The sequence below is a fragment of the Danio rerio genome, chromosome 5 (genome assembly GCF_049306965.1).
Source record: "Danio rerio strain Tuebingen ecotype United States chromosome 5, GRCz12tu, whole genome shotgun sequence".
Lineage (NCBI taxonomy): Eukaryota > Metazoa > Chordata > Actinopteri > Cypriniformes > Danionidae > Danio > Danio rerio.
Window position 1 is genome coordinate 2,329,588 of NC_133180.1, and position 20,413 is coordinate 2,350,000.

At 37.3% G+C, this 20,413-nt stretch overlaps 3 protein-coding genes across 21 annotated transcripts in view; 2 read left to right on the forward strand and 1 right to left on the reverse strand.

The window, feature by feature from the left end:
* cita (citron rho-interacting serine/threonine kinase a) overlaps nucleotides 1–10,188 on the forward strand; it is a 233,759-nt gene extending 223,571 nt beyond the window's left edge. For 7 of the 16 annotated variants that reach the window (XM_073951757.1, XM_073951763.1, XM_073951761.1 and 4 more), the window contains 4 exons: nucleotides 612–690; nucleotides 782–961; nucleotides 3,351–3,684; nucleotides 7,870–10,188. In XM_073951757.1, the coding sequence (XP_073807858.1) occupies nucleotides 612–690; nucleotides 782–961; nucleotides 3,351–3,684; nucleotides 7,870–7,896 (620 nt within the window). In that variant the 3' untranslated portion in view covers nucleotides 7,897–10,188. Of the gene's footprint in view, nucleotides 1–611; nucleotides 691–781; nucleotides 962–1,223; nucleotides 1,309–3,350; nucleotides 3,685–7,869 lie in introns of those variants that run through there. The other 9 variants (XM_073951769.1, XM_073951768.1, XM_073951770.1 and 6 more) reach the window with 2 other exon arrangements.
* The window catches only part of si:ch73-55i23.1, a 782,803-nt gene that overhangs the window by 342,143 nt on the left and 420,247 nt on the right, over nucleotides 1–20,413 (forward strand). The window lies entirely within an intron of this gene.
* The window catches only part of LOC100333801 (phosphatidylinositol-3,5-bisphosphate 3-phosphatase MTMR3), a 52,617-nt gene continuing 51,106 nt past the window's right edge, over nucleotides 18,903–20,413 (reverse strand). For all 4 annotated transcript variants that reach the window (XM_073951793.1, XM_073951791.1, XM_073951792.1 and 1 more), the window contains one exon: nucleotides 18,903–19,896. In XM_073951793.1, coding sequence (XP_073807894.1) covers nucleotides 19,716–19,896 — 181 coding nt within the window. In that variant the 3' untranslated portion in view covers nucleotides 18,903–19,715. The remainder of the gene's footprint in view (nucleotides 19,897–20,413) is intronic.

Here is a 20,413-nt window from a genome sequence, read left to right on the forward strand (position 1 = left end):
TATTTTATTGTTAAGAAGTAAGATGTTCATTGTTAGTTCATGTTAACTCATGGTGCATTAACTAATGTTAACAAGCATGGACTTGGATGGTAATAATGCATTAGTAAATGTTCAATTATGATCAATAAATGCTGTTCATGTGTTGTTCATGATTAGTTCATGTTAGTAAATGCATTAACTAATGAACCTTATTGTAAAGTGTTACCATATAAACAGTCATCTTTTTCTCCATCTTTAAAATACATATTTTTTACATTATACAAGAAAGCTTTTCATCTGGCGAGACTTTAAAGGAATACTTTTTTGTGTGAATCCTTTAAAAATGGTAGAATTTTAACCAAAAGTTGACTTTAAGGAACTGTTTTCGATTTTTCTTTTGTCATTTATTGTGGTTTATGTCTTTTATTGTTAATTGAGGAATGTTTCATAGAGAGCTTTAATTTATAGACTGTAAATTCAATCTTTTTATTTTTTGGCCCTGAAATAGCCAATGAAGCTGATATCGCAGAAAACTCTTAGCCCTCTCTCTCTATTCTGTCCTCCACCTTTGATTTTATAATGAAACACACACTTCAGCCCCTCACAGATGAATATTGTGTGTTTCTCCGCAGCGTACAGAGAGCCGTATCTGTTCGTGACGTACTTCAACTCTCTGGACGTCATCGAGGTTCAGAGTCACTCTGCGCTGGGGTAAAACTCATCCTCCATGATTGTAGTTTTAGGTGTGGTTGCAGTTCTGTATGTTTGCAGACTGAATGGAGTGTGTTGCTGTTGTGTTCAGGCCTCATGCTTACGCACACCTGGACATTCCCAACCCGCGCTACCTGGGTCCTGCCATCTCCTCGGGTGCCGTGTATCTGGCCTCGTCCTACCAGAACAAGCTGCGGGTCATCTGCTGTAAAGGCAACCTGAGTCAGGAGGCGGCCAGCGCAGAGATGCAGAGGAACGGATCTACACGCAGGTCAGTCCACAGATCAGGCTTTTCAAGTGACACGTGATAAAAGCTATCCATGTTAAAAGGAGTTTTGGTCGTAACCGTCTGCCTTAGTAACATGCACAATTTCTATTTTAGAAATGCTTTCTATTTCCAAAACGTCATAACAGAACAGCAGCATGAACTACTATGACACTGATCACCTCAGGTGCTGATTATGTGCTTTATTCAGCACATAATCTGGCTGCGAATGGTCCAGCAATTCTGACTGTGTTTCTCTTCTTTACAGGAAGAAAAGTGCTTTCTTTATATGTGCGAAGGAGTGACAGCATGAACATTTTAACATTTGACGAATAAAGAGATTTTAAGGAGAATTTTGATTATGAGAGACACTCAATGCTCACGTCATGAACTGTTATATCACTTTATAGCCATTAATGTGTTAAATGCAACGTATTTCTATGGCTTTATCAGCTCTGCTCAACATCAGACTCATTTATAAAGTTATTTAAGAGCATGATTACTGTTAACATGGAGATGATGGATGAAGAAGACACGTTTCTAAATCATTAGAGAGGTGAGCGAGTGGTCCGGTCAGTTTAACTGGTTTATTAGCACTGGTCTGACGGGTGTGTGTGGTTTATTATCGGACACAATAATATGCTACTGTAAATATATTTCTTCTCTTTTCACTGGGGAATGTCTGTCAGGGGATTGTACATGCTCTTCACCAGTCTGTATCTCTATCTATAGTTTTCACCAGAGTACCAGAGTTGCTGTTTCTACAGTCATTCATTCATTCCTTTTCTTGTCGGCTTAGTCTATTTATTAATCCAGGGTCGCCACAGCGGAATGAACCGCCAACTTATCTAGCAAGTTTTTACGCAGCGGATGCCCTTCCAGCCGCAACCCATCTCTGGGAAACATCCACACACACATTCACACACTATGGACAATTTAGCCTACCCAATTCACCTGTACCGCATGTCTTAGGACTGTGGGGGAAACCCACACGAAGGCAGGGAGAACATGCAAACTCCACACAGAAACGTCAACTGAGTAGAGGTTCGAACCAACGACCTTCTTGCTGTGAGGCGACAGCACTACCTACTGCGCCACTGCCTCGCCTTCTACAGTCATAATAATGTTAAATCAGGAGACCTTTAAAACCTCGCATGTTACTAAAAGACACATTTGTTTGACCAGAATTACTGTAAAATGTTAATTATTAAGATGTTACTGTAATAAATATTTCTGTCTAAATATATACTTTTAAATATTTAATTGTATATATATATATGTGGATACTGTGATATGAAGTTCTCAGAGTAACATGATCCTTCAGAAATCACTAAGTCACTAAATCACTAATAGAATAATTTTCATTCTCAGGATTATTTCATTATTATTATTATTTTTAACTGCATTAATTAAAATATTATTTAAAATTAGAAGGGTTTTTCCTGGAATATACACTCACCGGCCACTTTATTAGGTACACCCTACTAGTTTTGCTTTCAGATCTGCCTTAATCCTTGGTGGCAGAGACTACTGGAAATATTCCTCAGGAATTTTGCTCCATATTGTCATGATAGCATCACACAGTTGCTGCAGATTTGTCGGCTGCACATCCATGATGCCAATCTCCCGTTCCACCACATCCCAAAGCTGCTCTATTGGATTGAGCTCTGGTGACTGTGGAGGCCATTTGAGTACAGTGAACTCATCGTCATGTTCAAGAAACCAGTCTGAGATGATTGAGCTTTATGACATGCTGCGTTATCCTGCTGGAAGTAGCCATCAGAAGATGGAGACACTGTGCTCATAAAGGGATGGACATGGTCAGCAGCAATACTCAGGTAGGCTGTGGTGTTGACACCATGCTCAATTGGTACTAACGGACCCAAAGTGTGCCAATAAAATCTCCCCCATAAAGTATCCCCCATACAAGGCAGGATGATCCATGCTTTCATGTTGTTGAGGCCAAATTCTGAGCCGAGCATCTGAATGTGTCAGCAGAAATGGAGACTCATCAGAGCAGGCAACGTTTCTCCAATCTTCTATTGTCCAGTTTCTGATTAAAAATTTGTGTTAACGAGCAGTTGGTCAGGTGTACCTAATAAAGTGGCCGGAGAGTGTATATGTGATATATATTATTTGTGTCTTAAATAACTTTAAAGCTATTTTTTCTTTCCGCATTTCCTATAACAAATCATTCTACTTAAGAACTAACCTGTAGAAACGCATAACTCTGGTACTTTGGTGAAGGCTGGTTATAATGGTACATGTGTGTGTGTGTGTGTGTGTGTGTGTGTGTGTGTGTGTGTGTGTGTGTGTGTGTGTGTGTGTGTGTGTGTGTGTGTGTGTGTAAAGAAATGATAACACTTCTGATTTCTGTCCTCCTTTTTCCTCTCAGCCCAAACAAGCGTGGTCCTCCCTCCTACAACGAGCACATCTCCAAGCGTCTGGCTGCGATGCCTGCAGTCCAGGAGGGGCTCCAGCAGCCAGGAACGCCGCACCGCTACCGTGAGGCCCGCACTGAGTTCCGCAGGGACAAATCCCCTGCGCGGCCCCTGGAGCGAGAGAAGTCCCCCGGCCGGATGGAGAGATCGCCCGGACGCATGATGGAGAGATCACCGGGCAGAGTGATGGAGCTGCGCAGGGAGAGATCACCAGGGCGAGCGTTTGAGGAGCCCAGACAGAGACTGCACACGGGATCAGCACGAACACCCATCAACACTGTCAACAAGGTCAGAACACACACCTCACTATCAGACCAACACTGTCAACACGGTCAGAACACACACCTCACAATCAGACCAACACACATCAACACTGTCAACAAGGTCAGAACACACACCTCGCAATCAGACCAACACTGTCAACACGGTCAGAACACACACCTCACAATCAGACCAACACACATCAACACTGTCAACATGGTCAGAACACACACCTCACAATCAGACCAACACACATCAACACTGTCAACATGGTCAGAACACACACCTCACAATCAGACCAACACACATCAACACTGTCAACACGGTCAGAACACACACCTCACAATCAGACCAACACACATCAACACTGTCAACAAGATCAGAACACACACCTCACAATCAGACCAACACACATCAACACTGTCAACACGGTCAGAACACACACCTCACAATCAGACCAACACACATCAACACTGTCAACAAGATCAGAACACACACCTCACAATCAGTCAAACACACATCAACACTGTCAACACGGTCAGAACACACACCTCACAATCAGACCAACACTGTCAACACTGTCAGAACACACACCTCACAATCAGACCAACACACATCAACACTGTCAACAAGATCAGAACACACACCTCACAATCAGACCAACACACATCAACACTGTCAACAAGATCAGAACACACACACACACCTCACAATCAGACAAACACACATCAACACTGTCAACAAGATCAGAACACACACCTCACAATCAGACAAACACATATCAACACTGTCAACAAGATCAGAACACACACCTCACAATCAGACCAACACACATCAACACTGTCAACAAGATCAGAACACACACCTCACAATCAGACCAACACACATCAACACTGTCAACACGGTCAGAACACACACCTCACAATCAGACCAACACACATCAACACTGTCAACACGGTCAGAACACACACCTCACAATCAGACAAACACACATCAACACTGTCAACAAGATCAGAACACACACCTCACAATCTGACAAACACACATCTACACTGTCAACAAGATCAGAACACACACCTCACAATCAGTCAAACACACATCAACACTGTCAACAAGGTCAGAACACACACCTCACAATCAGACAAACACACATCAACACTGTCAACACGGTCAGAACACACACACACCTCACAATCAGACCAACACACATCAACACTGTCAACACGGTCAGAACACACACCTCACAATCAGACCAACACACATCAACACTGTCAACACGGTCAGAACACACACCTCACAATCAGACCAACACACATCAACACTGTCAACACGGTCAGAACACACACACACCTCACAATCAGACAAACACACATCAACACTGTCAACAAGGTCAGAACACACACCTCACAATCTGACCAACACACATCAACACTGTCAACAAGGTCAGAACACACACCTCACAATCAGACAAACACACATCAACACTGTCAACAAGGTCAGAACACACACCTCACAATCAGACCAACACACATCAACACTGTCAACACGGTCAGAACACACACACACCTCACAATCAGACAAACACACATCAACACTGTCAACAAGATCAGAACACACACACACACACCTCACAATCAGACAAACACACATCAACACTGTCAACAAGATCAGAACACACACACACACACCTCACAATCAGACAAACACACATCAACACTGTCAACAAGGTCAGAACACACACCTCACAATCAGACCAACACACATCAACACTGTCAACAAGATCAGAACACACACCTCACAATCAGATCAACACACATCAACACTGTCAACAAGATCAGAACACACACCTCACAATCAGATCAACACACATCAACACTGTCAACAAGATCAGAACACACACCTCACAATCAGACCAACACACATCAACACTGTCAACACGGTCAGAACACACACCTCACTATCAGACCAACACACATCAACACTGTCAACACGGTCAGAACACACACACACCTCACAATCAGACAAACACACATCAACACTGTCAACAAGATCAGAACACACACCTCACAATCAGACCAACACACATCAACACTGTCAACAAGATCAGAACACACACACACACCTCACAATCAGACAAACACACATCAACACTGTCAACAAGATCAGAACACACACCTCACAATCAGACCAACACACATCAACACTGTCAACAAGATCAGAACACACACCTCACAATCAGACAAACACACATCAACACTGTCAACAAGGTCAGAACACACACCTCACAATCAGACCAACACACATCAACACTGTCAACAAGGTCAGAACACACACCTCACAATCAGACCAACACACATCAACACTGTCAACAAGATCAGAACACACACCTCACAATCAGACCAACACACATCAACACTGTCAACAAGGTCAGAACACACACCTCACAATCAGACAAACACACATCAACACTGTCAACAAGATCAGAACACACACCTCACAATCAGTCAAACACACATCAACACTGTCAACAAGGTCAGAACACACACCTCACAATCAGACAAACACACATCAACACTGTCAACACGGTCAGAACACACACACACCTCACAATCAGACCAACACACATCAACACTGTCAACACGGTCAGAACACACACACACACCTCACAATCAGACCAACACACATCAACACTGTCAACAAGATCAGAACACACACCTCACAATCAGACCAACACACATCAACACTGTCAACAAGGTCAGAACACACACCTCACAATCAGACAAACACACATCAACACTGTCAACAAGATCAGAACACACACCTCACAATCAGTCAAACACACATCAACACTGTCAACAAGGTCAGAACACACACCTCACAATCAGACAAACACATATCAACACTGTCAACAAGATCAGAACACACACCTCACAATCTGACAAACACACATCAACACTGTCAACAAGGTCAGAACACACACCTCACAATCAGACAAACACATATCAACACTGTCAACAAGATCAGAACACACACCTCACAATCAGACCAACACACATCAACACTGTCAACAAGGTCAGAACACACACCTCACAATCAGACAAACACACATCAACACTGTCAACAAGATCAGAACACACACCTCACAATCAGTCAAACACACATCAACACTGTCAACAAGGTCAGAACACACACCTCACAATCAGACAAACACACATCAACACTGTCAACACGGTCAGAACACACACACACCTCACAATCAGACCAACACACATCAACACTGTCAACACGGTCAGAACACACACACACACCTCACAATCAGACCAACACACATCAACACTGTCAACAAGATCAGAACACACACCTCACAATCAGACCAACACACATCAACACTGTCAACAAGGTCAGAACACACACCTCACAATCAGACAAACACACATCAACACTGTCAACAAGATCAGAACACACACCTCACAATCAGTCAAACACACATCAACACTGTCAACAAGGTCAGAACACACACCTCACAATCAGACAAACACATATCAACACTGTCAACAAGATCAGAACACACACCTCACAATCAGTCAAACACACATCAACACTGTCAACAAGGTCAGAACACACACCTCACAATCTGACAAACACATATCAACACTGTGAACAAGGTCAGAACACACACCTCACAATCAGACCAACACACATCAACACTGTGAACAAGGTCAGAACATACACCTCACAATCAGACCAACACACATCAACACTGTCAACAAGGTCAGAACACACACCTCACAATCAGACCAACACACATCAACACTGTGAACAAGGTCAGAACATACACCTCACAATCAGACCAACACACATCAACACTGTCAACACGGTCAGAACACACACCTCACAATCTGACCAACACACATCAACACTGTCAACAAGGTCAGAACACACCTCACAATCAGACAAACACACATCAACACTGTCAACAAGGTCAGAACACACCTCACAATCAGACAAACACACGTGTGTGTGTGTGTGTGTGTGTGTGTGTGTGTGTGTGTGTGTGTGTGTGTGTGTGTGTGTGTGTGTGTGTGTGTGTGTGTGTGTGTGAGAGAGAGTGTGTGTATCTCATCATTTGACAGCACTAATATATATTCAGGGGTTGGACAATGAAACTGAAAGGGCTGGTTTTAAATAATACCCAATACTGTGTGTGTCCAGCAGGTGTGGGATCAGTCATCAGTGTAAGAAGAGCATCCAGCAAACTCCACACAAACCAAGAGGAAACTCACAGCACAACGTCCTGCTCCTGAAGGCCTTAGAAACACACACACACACACACACTGATCTGGCCAGCGTTCACTAGTGCTAACCTCTCCAAAACACTAGCGTCCACACACACACACACACACACACACACACACACTTTTGCCTGTTGTTTGTCTTGGTTTTCCTGTCTCTTCTCTTGTTTACGTCCCTCTGTTTCCTGTGGAAGTTTGTTTCCGCTTCACAGTTAAGGAATTGAAACTGAACTCATCTCACAGTTCTGAATATTTGACTCAGTCGTCAGTCTGAAACAGCTTGCATTTCTCTCTTTCTGAATTATAAGTAAGACAACATGGTAGTTTTGAGTTTACATCTGCAATTCAGATTGCAATTTAATTATGGGATATAATTAAACATTTTCAGATAAGATCATTTGCAACAATTCTTATTTGTACTACTCTCAGCGACGCATTATAAACTTGATATCATTTAAAATGAGTCGGTTAAATATTATTAGTCACAATATTTGCAATTAATATACATTTTTGTTGTCATAATTCAATATTTTTTCGGTCCATTATAAATTCAATACAAGTATATATATATATATTCTTTTGATGAATCTTAATTCAAAATTTGTTGTAAAATATATTTGAACAATTCCTGTAATTCTCAATTTAAATCTAATGAATATAAAGATTTTAGAATCTGAATTTACATATATGCAAATTAAATCTAACTTGCAATTTTGTTTACATCCTTGTTTACATCCTGCGTTAAATTAACATTCATCTTTTAATAAATGTTAATTCAAGATTAGTTTATTGTTTGAGGATTTGAACAATTCTTGTAATTCTGAATTTAAATCTAATTAATATGTTCGTTAACTGATATTGAAATTTGCATATATGCATATTAAATATCAGTTGAGGTTCTGTGTTTTACATCCTGATATTCTTTTAATTGATCTGAATTCAGAACTTGTTGTAAAATAACTTTAAATTCTGAATTGCAGGAATTGTTCAAATTTAGTTCATATTGTTTTTAGAATCAGAATTTACATATATACAAATTAAATATAACTGGCAGATCTGTTTACATCCTGCGATTCTTTTAATGAATCTTAATTCAAAATTAGTTTACTGTTAAAATATTTTAACCATCTAATTAAAAAATTGTTGCTAAATATATTTGAACAATTCCTGCAAATCTGAATATAAATCTAATTCATATTTTTAGAATCGAAATTTACATATATGCAAATTAAATATAACTTGCAGATTTGTGTTTACATCCTGCGATTCTTTTAATTAATCTTAGTTCAAAATTTGGTTTTTATTGTTAAAATATTGTAATTCTGAAATCAGTTCTAATGAATATTTATTTCTTAAGAATCGAAATTTACATATTTGCAAATTAAATATAACTTGCAGATCTGTTTACATCCTGCGATTATTTTAATAAATATTAATTCAAATTTAGTTGATTTAAAGTATTTTAACGGTTCTAAATCTAATGAATATTTCTTTAGAATCGAAATTTACATTTATGCAAATTAAATATAACTTGTAGTCCTGCGATACTTTTTTTTACGTAAAAAATTGAGACAAGTTCAGAATCATGAGATACGTTTAATTTCGAAAGCACACTTCCACAGCTTCCTCTTGACTTCCTCCCTTGTTTCCTTCCTGCACTACCCACAATCCCTGGCGACAGCGTAGCGTCCGTCTCGAAGGAGCGGAGACTTTGTAAACCTTCAGAATGTCACGTTAAACAGCTTGTAAATATACTCCCGATGTGATGTTTTTTATAAGACTATCAAAGCGAATCGCGAGGCGGGTCTATATTTTTGTTAAAAAATAAAAATAACCGAATGGCAAGAAACTCATTTGTAACGCGCGTGGATTGCGAACCGTTCCCAGCGCTTCACCGTGGACCGTTGTGCTTGAATCAAGCTGGCGTGTGTTCGTCGTATCGTGATAATATCGTCCGCTTTTTCTCGATAGCACACACACACACACCGAGACGGTTTTCCACGATGAACTCAGGATTAGAATGTATGAATCCTACGGAAATTAATTTCTGCGAACGAATTGTCGTTCTGTCGCATGGAGACGTGGTTTTCTTCTCATTTCTGTTTCATGCTAATCCATGCTACCGTTTAACCCACTGCTGACCAGAGATGTAGCGTTTCTTGTTTGATCATTTTTTATGATTATGGTCTGATAGCATTATCTATAGCCACTAATAAACTAAAGATCTATCTTTATCTGAGCCTCTGCGTCTGCCTCTTTGTGTTCGCTAGCCACCATTTGATTTATTACTAGATTCATAGGGTGGTCAAAAAAATGTTTGTTTAGTTTTTGAAGATACTAAATTATCTTTATCATTAAGAGGATGGAGAAATGTAGAGCTGGACTGTTTTATTCATTTGCAGAACATTTGTGTTTGTTTACAGATATAAAACCCATATTTTCTGTGTTATTTACTAAATTACTAATAATTTAGCCTTGTTTGACTCGGATTTAAATGAACCATTTAATTTCTGTTGTCTATGCACTAAGATTTATATCGAAGTCCAGTTATAAAATTTAATTACAGGACTTAAAAATCCCCATTAATCTCACTGCACAGACAAACTATAGTCATTGATCTGTTGAGATTATTCTACAGTTGCTATGGTAACACAACAACTATATTGATTGATCTGTCATGGCGATTCTAGTGTTGCTATAGTAACACAACTACTATAGTAATTGATCTCTTGTGGTGATTCCACTGTTGCTATGGTAACGCAACAACAATAGCAATTAAACACTTGTGGTAATATCACTGTTGCTATGGTAACGCAACAACCATAGTAATTGATCCCTTGTGGTGATTCCACTGTTGCTATAGTAACACGACAACTATAGTAATTAATCTGTTGTGGTGATTCCACTGTTGCTATTGTAACGCAAAACAATTGTAAATGATCTGTTGTGGTGATTCCACTGTTGCTATGGCAATGCAACAATAGTAATTAATCACTTATGGTGATTCCACTGTTGCTATGGTAACGCAACAACTATAGTAATTGATCACTTGTGGTGATTTCACTGTTGTTATGGTAACGCAACAACTATAAGAATTGATTACTTGTGGTGATTCCACTGTTTCTATGGTAACGCAACAACTATAGTAATTGATCACTTGTGGTGATTCCACTGTTGCTATGGCAACGCAACAACTATAGTAATTGATCTGTTGTGGTGATTCCACTGTTGCTATGGTAATGCAACAACTATAGTAATTGATCACTTGTGGTGATTCCACTGTTGCTATGGTAACACAACAACTATAGTAATTGACATTAACGCAGACATATTATGGAAGTCACACACACACACACACACACACACACACACATCACCTTTAATATAAATGAAAGTAATAATAATCAGTCCAGTAGTCGGTGGTGTCGAGTTTGGCAGTGTGTTGTGCTTTAATTTCATTCACACAAACGTCTTGCTAAGCGCCAGCAGCGGCTCATACAGCGAGAGAAGAGCAGCATTGTGGGAGGCCGAGACGTCCTCTGAGATTCAGGCGATGCTTTCAGATCAGCTGCGTATTGCTCAGGTTGAGTCCATCAAGCTTTCATTTCATTGGCTGTACAAGTGGCATAATATACATACACATTAACTGTACACAGATTCAAGTGTGCAAAACTCATCCTGCGCTCCTTAAAGGAACAGTTCAGCCACTCATCTAAATCACCCCATCATTTGCTCATCCTCAAGCCATCCTAGGTGTAGATAACTTTCTTTCTGTCGTAACAACAGGGTTTTAGTAGTTTTTGATTTTATCTCTGCTTTACATGCTGGATTATGGTGTTTCAGGCTGTGCAATATGAGGATATGTATCACACACACACACACACATTTTAAAATGTAAAAATATATTCTTTTACATGTGATCAATACATATAAACTATAAATTGATTGAATTTACAGAAATGGTACTATATTGTTAGTAGGATATGAGATGACTTGTATCATGATGTGACATTTTTGCCATATCTCACAGCCTAATGGTGTTGGATGGTGACTTTTATTTTGAAGCTTCTAAAAGTGCATAAATAGTGACTTTTATTTTGAAACTTTTAAAAGTGTATTTAGTGCTCAGCATAAATGAATACACCCCATATATTTGTATCCCTTTTTCAGTGAATATAGGCAATTGGTTCTGGTGCATTTAAATAAAACCAATACATTTATTAAATATGTGTTAATCACTGAACATCTTTACAAATAAATAAATTATACATTTAAATTTATGCAAAATATTGCACAAAAAAAGAAAGATACAAACTAAATTACAAACTACTAATTAGCTTATTCAATTCCACTATAGAGCATGTGTGTCGGCTGTATGGTAAACCGGAGCACCCCGAGGAAACCCACGCCAACACTGGGAGAACATGCAAACTCCACACAGAAACACCAACTGACCCAGCTGGGACTCGAACCAGTGACCTTCTTGCTGTGAGGCGATCCTTCTACCCACTGTGCCACCGTGACGCCTCTTTATTAAAGTTTTATTTAATAATTTTCCCTAATATTAAAATAAAGGTGGACTCATTTTTTTTACTTATTTTGTAGATTAGCTCCAAATTTGGCTTCAGAACAGACTAATCTAATGTACAGGCAGAAATACACTTATTGGCCACTTTATTAGGTACACCTGTCCATTAACACAAATTTCTGCAGCAGCTCAATGCATTTAGGCATGTAGACATGGTCAAGAGGATCTGCTGCAGTTCAAACTGAGCATCAGAATGGGGAAGAAAGGGAATTTGAGTATTTCAGAAACTGCTGATCTACTGGGATTTTCACGCACAACCATCTCTAGGCTTTACAGAGAATGCTCCGACAAAGAGGAAATATCCAGTGAGCGGCAGTTCTGTGGAAGCAAATGCCTTGTTGATGAGGCCAGAGGTCAGAAGAGAATGGCCAGACTGGTTCCAGCTGATAGAAAGGCAACAGTAACTCAAATAAGCACTCGCTACAACCGAGCTCTGCAGAAGAGCATCTCTGAACACACAACACGTCCAACCTTGAGGCGGATGGGCTACAGCAGCAGAAGAGCACACCGGGTGCCGCTCCTGTCAGCTAAGAACAGGAAACTGAGGCTACAATTCACACAGACTCACCAAAACTGGACAATAGAAGATTGGAGAAACGTTGCTGCTCTGATGAGTCTCCATTTCTGCTGACACATTCAGATGGTCAGGTCAGAATTTGGCATCAACATCATGAAAGCATGGATCATCCTGCCTTGTATCAGTGGTTCAGGCTGGTGGTGGTGGTGTAATGGTGTGGGGGAGATTTTCTTTGGGTCCATTAGTACCAATTGAGCATCAACGCCACAGCCTACCTGAGTATTGCTGCTGACCATGTCCATCCCTTTATGAGCACAATGTCTCCATCTTCTGATGGCTACTTCCAGCAGGATAACGCAGCATGTCATAAAGCTCAATCATCTCAGACTGGTTTCCTGAACATGATGATGAGTTCACTGTACTCAAATGGCCTCCACAGTCACCAGAGCTCAATCCAATAGAGCAGCTTTGGGATGTGGTGGAACGGGAGATTGGCATCATGGATGTGCAGCCGACAAATCTGCAGCAACTGTGTGATGCTATCATGACAATATGGAGCAAAATCTCTGAGGAATATTTCCAGTAGCTTGTTGAATATGACACAAAGGATTAAGGCAGTTCAGAAGGCAAAATACCGGAGGTGGTAAGGTGTACCTAATAAAGTGGCAGGTGAGTGTATATTACTGTAAATCATCCTATAGAAAATATTAATTTAAAAGAGAGATTTCAGAGAGCTCATTTATGCTGAGCACTGCATTTAGTGACTTTTATTTTGAAACTTCCAAAAGCACATAAATCCATCATCAGACTACCCCGTACGCCACCAGGGGATTAATCGTGCCTCATAAAGTAAATCAAAGTGTTTTTGTAACTGAAATATTACCATTTTTATATTATAAACTCAAATCACTGACTTCCAGTGTTGACAGGTAAATGCTTCAAAATAAAAGTCACTACCCAACACCATTATACAGCATTGAAGAGCTGGGATAAAACGTCTCCGACTGTTAGTCATATACACGGAGGATAACTTGAGGGTGAGTAAATTTTAGGGTAATTTTGATTCCTTTGCGTGAACAACCCTTTATTCTGATCCTGATTCAGTTCAAGAGTGTCGATAACATGATATTATTAAAGTACATGAATCAGAAGATTTAGCCTGTGAAGATTTGGCCAAAGCTTGCATCAAGTCTGCTTCGCTCATTCGCTTGTTCACTCTCCTTGTGATTAAAAGTTGTACAGATTTCCATTGATTTTGATTTAAAGGGACAGTACACCCTAAAAAAAAGTATATTTCTTCACCATTTACTCTTTCGAGTGGTTTTAAAAGATCAATTTATTGATCATCAAGAAGATATTTTTAGGAATGTTGGAAAAAACAGACACTGACTTCCATAGTAGGAACAAAAAAATAATATGGAAGTCAACCAGGGTTGCCAAGTCCACACATTTCCTGCAGAATCACACTATTTTTAACCACTTGCCACAGGTTGTATTTTAATTCTCCATGTAAAACACTTGAAATTAATTAAATTTACATGATTCTGTTAAGTATTTTACTCTATCAAGTACTTATTCCACTGATGATAAAGCCTGTGTTAGGAAGTTGAAGTGGAGTAAAAGCACACTATTGTTTTTATTACCATGGTATTATGCATGTTTGCGAGTTTATTTATTTAATATCTATTAATCATCTATATTTTATTTGTCTCTGTGTTTATATTTGTTTTTATTCTGCCTCTTTACATTAAACACAATATTAAGCTTACATGGTAACACATTGGTAGGTATCTCCAGGATTGTTGCCAAATAATAATAATAATAACTGCAAGCGTGTATGTAATCTAGTGAAGAAAGTTTGTTGATTTTTACAATTTGATTAATATCTTAAACAATTAAGTTTTAATTTTAAAATATTTTTAATCTACAAAAAATTTCCCAAGTTTGGGGTTCAGTTCTGATGAAGTTGTTCTGCATTTTAACTGGATGAGAGATTATAATGCTTGCTGTGCTGTCAATCATAAGGTAAAACTATTTTTATGAAAACAGAATGTTTATAATCACTAATATACATTTATTTTTAAAGACAAAACTGTGTATAATGCATACAGTGAAGTAAAATACATATTTAGTGGCATATTTTGAGTTTGTATATTATTGGGTGAGTTTTGTTGCACAATCTGGCAACCCTGATGTATATTTTCCATCAGTATATCTTCCTTTGTGTTCAACAGCAGAAAGAAACTCAAACTGGTTTTGAACGAGTGAGTGAATGATGACAGTTCTATTAAGTTTGGGTGAACTGGCCCTTTAAGAAGCGGATGCTGAGACGCATTAAACTCACAGCTTTCAGATCAGTTTGCATATTTAAAGATATAGTAGCGGGACTGTTTGTATGGAATTATAACATTGATTTTTGACTTAATATGCAGACCTCGAGCACAGGTGCTGGATTCACAAAACACTCTTCAGGAATTATAATATATTCTAAACTAAAGTGACAATTCACCCAAAAATTACAATTCTGTCAACATTTCGAAATCGGTAACCATTGACTTTCATAGTAGGAAAAACAAATGGATGTAAAATGCTGCTTTTCTTCCCCAACATTCTTCAAAACATCTTATTTTGTGTTTAAATGAGGAAAGAAATTAGGCAATGATGGCAGAATTGTAATTGTTGGGTGTACTGTCCCTTTAAGAACCAACATTTGAATCAATTTAAAACATTTCTTTTGTCATTTCTGATCATCTCTCCCCAAAATTTCTGAATATATTTGCAATTAAACTTTAAAAAATATATGAATATATATTAGTTTTTAACATTTACAATAAAATAAAAAGGGTCTTAAAGGGTCGGTTCACCAAAAATTAAAACTTTCATCTTCATTTGCTTGTTCATCTGTTGATGTATAGAATGATGGAATAAAAACAGATAGTTATTTCTGTAGTATTTGTTTTTTTTTCTACTTTTGAAGTCAATGGAAACATTCTCCAAAATATCAAAATGTTGAAAGAAAGAAACTCAATGGCCGATGATGACAGAGTTGTAACTTTTGGGTGTACTGTCTCTTTAAGAACCAACATCTGAATCCATTTATAAAAAAATTTCTGTTATTTCTGGTCATTTTGCCCAAAATGTCTTAATTTATTTGTGATTAACCTTTTAAAGTTAGAAAGTAAAAAATATATAGGAATATATGTTCATTTTAAAACATTTACAATAAAATAAACTACAACATGTCTTAAAGGGACGGTTCACCAAAAACTGAAACCTCCATCTTCATTTGCTTGTTCTTCTGTTGAACATTAATGAAGATGTATATTAAAGAATGATGGAATAAATACAGCCATTGACTGCCATAGTATTTAGTTTTTAGTTCCCTACTATGGAAGTCAATGGCAACATTCTTCAAAATATCTTCTTTTGTGTTCAACAGAAAAAAAATCCTAACGCTTTCAGAAGAGTGAACGTTAAATAAATGCTTGTTTTTGGGTGAATTGCCCCTTTAAATAATCAAAGATGTTTAATACACTTATAGGGTGATTTTAAATATCAAGCATAACAGCTGACACTAAAAATAATTCATAATAATAATACAAAAAAATAAAGCTATGCAATCAGAAGAATAAGATATTCAAGCGTTGTGTTTAAGGAATGTTTTTATGCATTTGTTGGCATGTCTATGGGGATTGTGCTTAAAATCATATTAGACAAGGAACCATTATGCAACTATGCTTATTTTCTTAAAGAGACAGTGCAGTGAAAAATAAAATCACATCATTTTCTCACACTCTAAACTTTTATAAATGTCTGTCTTCTGCTACATATTTTGAAGAATGTTGGAAAAGACAAACACTGACTTCCATAGTAGGAAAAACAAAACACTATGGAGGCACTGGCTGTGTTTTCCAGCATTCGTCAGTAAATCTATTCAGTAAATCTGTGTTCAAAAGAAGCAAGAGGTTTAATCAACTGAATGATGACAGAATTAAAAAACTTTGGTGCACTGTCTCTTTAAGAACATGTTTAATCATTTAAATCTGCTCATAGGGATTCATTAAAGGGTTCATGTTATATATATATATATATATATATATATATATATATATATATATATATATATATATATATACACACACACAGTTTAAATACTCCTAAGTAACCTTTTAAAAGTTACAAAAATTAACAAAATCATAAATATATATTTGTATATCTTTTTAAAAATGTAATAGAATTACCTACAACTTGTCTTAAAGGGACAGTACACCTAAAAATGGAAATTCAGTCATTTACTCACCTGTTTGAGTTTCTTTTTTTGTTGAGCACAGAGGAACATATTCTGAAGAGTTTTAGAAAAAAAAAATTGATTTGCATAGTATTTAGTTTTTGTTCCTACTAGGGAAATCAGTGGCTGCTTTTTCCAAAATACTGCAGTATATCTTCCTTAACATACTATTTTAGCCCAGTAAATGAGGACATTTTATTTTTGGATCTCTTTAAATCACCAAAACAGTACGTTTAATAAATTTAAAGGATTATGATTTAGAACCACTCGAGTGCAGGTAAATTACAATTTATTAATCTATTTTTTGTCCCTTTAAGAAACTAAGCAAAGGTGCATTATGGTGCAGCATATATTCTTTTGTGTTCAACAGAAGAAAGAGACTTGAACAGGTTTGGATCAAGAGTAAATGAGGACAGAATTTACATTTTTTGTGTGTACTGTCTCTTTAAGAATGAAATTAGTCATTTGAATCCTATTAAAGCTATTTTTATATGGTTCCTACATTTATTATAAAAAAATATTGTGGAAGTCAATGTTTTTCCCCCAACATTCTTCAGAATATCTTCCTCTGTGTTCAACAGAAGAAAGAAACTCACTTAGGTTTGAAACAGGTGAGTAAATGAGTACCGAAGTTACATTTTTGGGTGTACTGTCCCTTTAAGAACAAAGTTAATAATTTGAATCCTTTTAAAACATTTTTATAGGGGTCTTGTTTTATTTTGTGTTCCACAGAAGAAAGAAACGCAAACAGGTTTGCAACAAGTGAGTAAATGATGACCGAAGTTAAATTTTTGTGTGTACTGTCTCTTTAAGAATGTGATCAGTCATTTGAATTCCTTTAAAGCTATTTTTATATGGTTCTTACATTTAATATAAACAAAATACTATGGAAGTCAATGTTTTATTTTCCATCATTCTTCGAAATATCTTCCTCTGTGTTCTACAGAAGAAAGAAACTCACTCAGGTTTGAAACAAGCGAGTAAATGAGGACCGAATTTACATTTTTGGAGTGTACTGTGTATTTAAGAACGAAACTAGTCATTTGAATCCATTCAAAACTAATGTTTATATAGTTCTAATATTTAATATAAACAAAATACTATGGAAGTCAATGTTGTTTTTTTCCAACATTCTTCGAAATATCTTTTACTGTGTTCAACAGAAAAAAGAAACTCGGGTTTGAATAGGTGAGTAAAGGATGACTGAATATTAGCTTTTAGGTGTACTGTCTCTTTAAGAACCAAGTTAATAATTTGAATCCTTTTAAAACATTTTTATAGGGGTCTTGTTTCATTTTGTGTTCCACAGAAGAAAGAAACTCAAACAGGTTTGCAACTAGTGAGTAAATGATGACCGAAGTTTCTTTTTTGGGTGTACTGTCTCTTTAAGAACGAAATTAGTCATTCGAATCCCTTTAAAACGATTGTTTATATAGTTGTAATATTTAATATAAACAAAATACTTTGGAAGTTAATGTTTTTTTCTAACATTCTTCAAAATATCTTCCTTTGTGTTCAAAAGAGGAAACATAAACAGGTTTGGAACAAGTGAGTAAATGATTTTCTTTTTTGGGTGTACTGTCTCTTTAAGAACGAAATTAGTCATTTGAATTCATTTGAAAGTATTCTGTATTTGGTTCTAATATTTAATATAAACAAAATACTATGGTAGCCAATGTTTTTTTCACCAACATTCTTCAGAATATCTTAATCTGTGCTCAACAGAAGAAACTTAAATAGGTTTAAACAAATGAGTAAATGAGGACCAAATTTTAGTTTTTGGGTGTACTGTCTCTTTAAGAACAAAGTTAATAACGTGAATCCTTTTAAAACTATTTTTATAGGGGTCTTGTTTTATTTTGTGTTCCACAGAAGAAAGAAACGAAAACAGGTTTAAAACAAGTAAGTAAATGATGACCGAATTGAAATGTTTAGGTGTACTGTCTCTTTAAGAACGTGATCAGTCATTTGAATTACTTCACAACTATTGTTTATATGGCTCTAATATTTAACATAAACAAAATACCATGGAAGTCAATGTTTTTTTTCCAGCATTCTTCAAAATATCTTCCTTTGTGTTCAAAAGAAGAAAGAAACTCACTCAGGTTTGAGACAAGCAAGTAAATGAGGACCAAATTTTTATTTTGGGGTGTACTGTCTCTTTAAGATTGAAGTTAATAATTAGAATCCCTTTAAAACTACTCTAAGGGTTTTGTTTTTCATCTTGTTTAAAACACACAGGTTTGAACGAGAGTAAATGATCACATAGTCCTTCTGTGTGTGTGTGTGTCCCTTTAAGAGAGAGTTGGTGAACCTGCTCCTGATGCTGTAGATCTGCTGTTGTGTGTAAGAGAGTGTGTGTTGAGTTCTTCTTCAGTTGGAGCTGGCGGTGATGGGTTTCTCCAGCTCCAGGTCTGCAGGAGGAAGCGCTGGAGGAACAGGTGAAGGCCGCAGGTGAGACAAACACACCTGACACATGTGTTTGTGCTCCCGGAGCTGCTGGCTCGCCACCTTCTGGTCACAGCAGCTGGTGCAGAAAACATTCCCACAATTCCTGCAGAACGCAGAGAGAGGCGTGAGTGTTGGTTTGTTTTAAAAACAATCAGTCACACTTTACAATAAGGTTGAAGTAGTTAACGTATTTACTAACATGAGGTAATTATAAACAATACTTGTGCAGCATTTATTAATTATAGTTCAGCATTTACTGTTGCATTATTATCATGCAAATTCATGCTGGTTAACATCAGTTGATCAAGGTGAGTTAGCATCAACTAACTGTATTTTCGTTAACTAACATGAGCAAATGCTGTAATAAATGTGTTGTTTATTGTTTGTTCGTGTTAGTAAATGCATATTAAGTAACATTAACTAATATAACCTTATTGTAAATTGTTACCAAATAATCGCATCCAAAATTAAAGTTTGTTTTAAAGGGCACATAGTTTACTTCTTTTTTAAGATTTAATATTACGGCTCTTCTGAGTGTGCCAGTTTAGGTTCAGTTCAGATTTGTTTATTATAATGTGTTTAAAAGTGTGATGTTAGGGGTGTGTACACAGCTCGCTGTG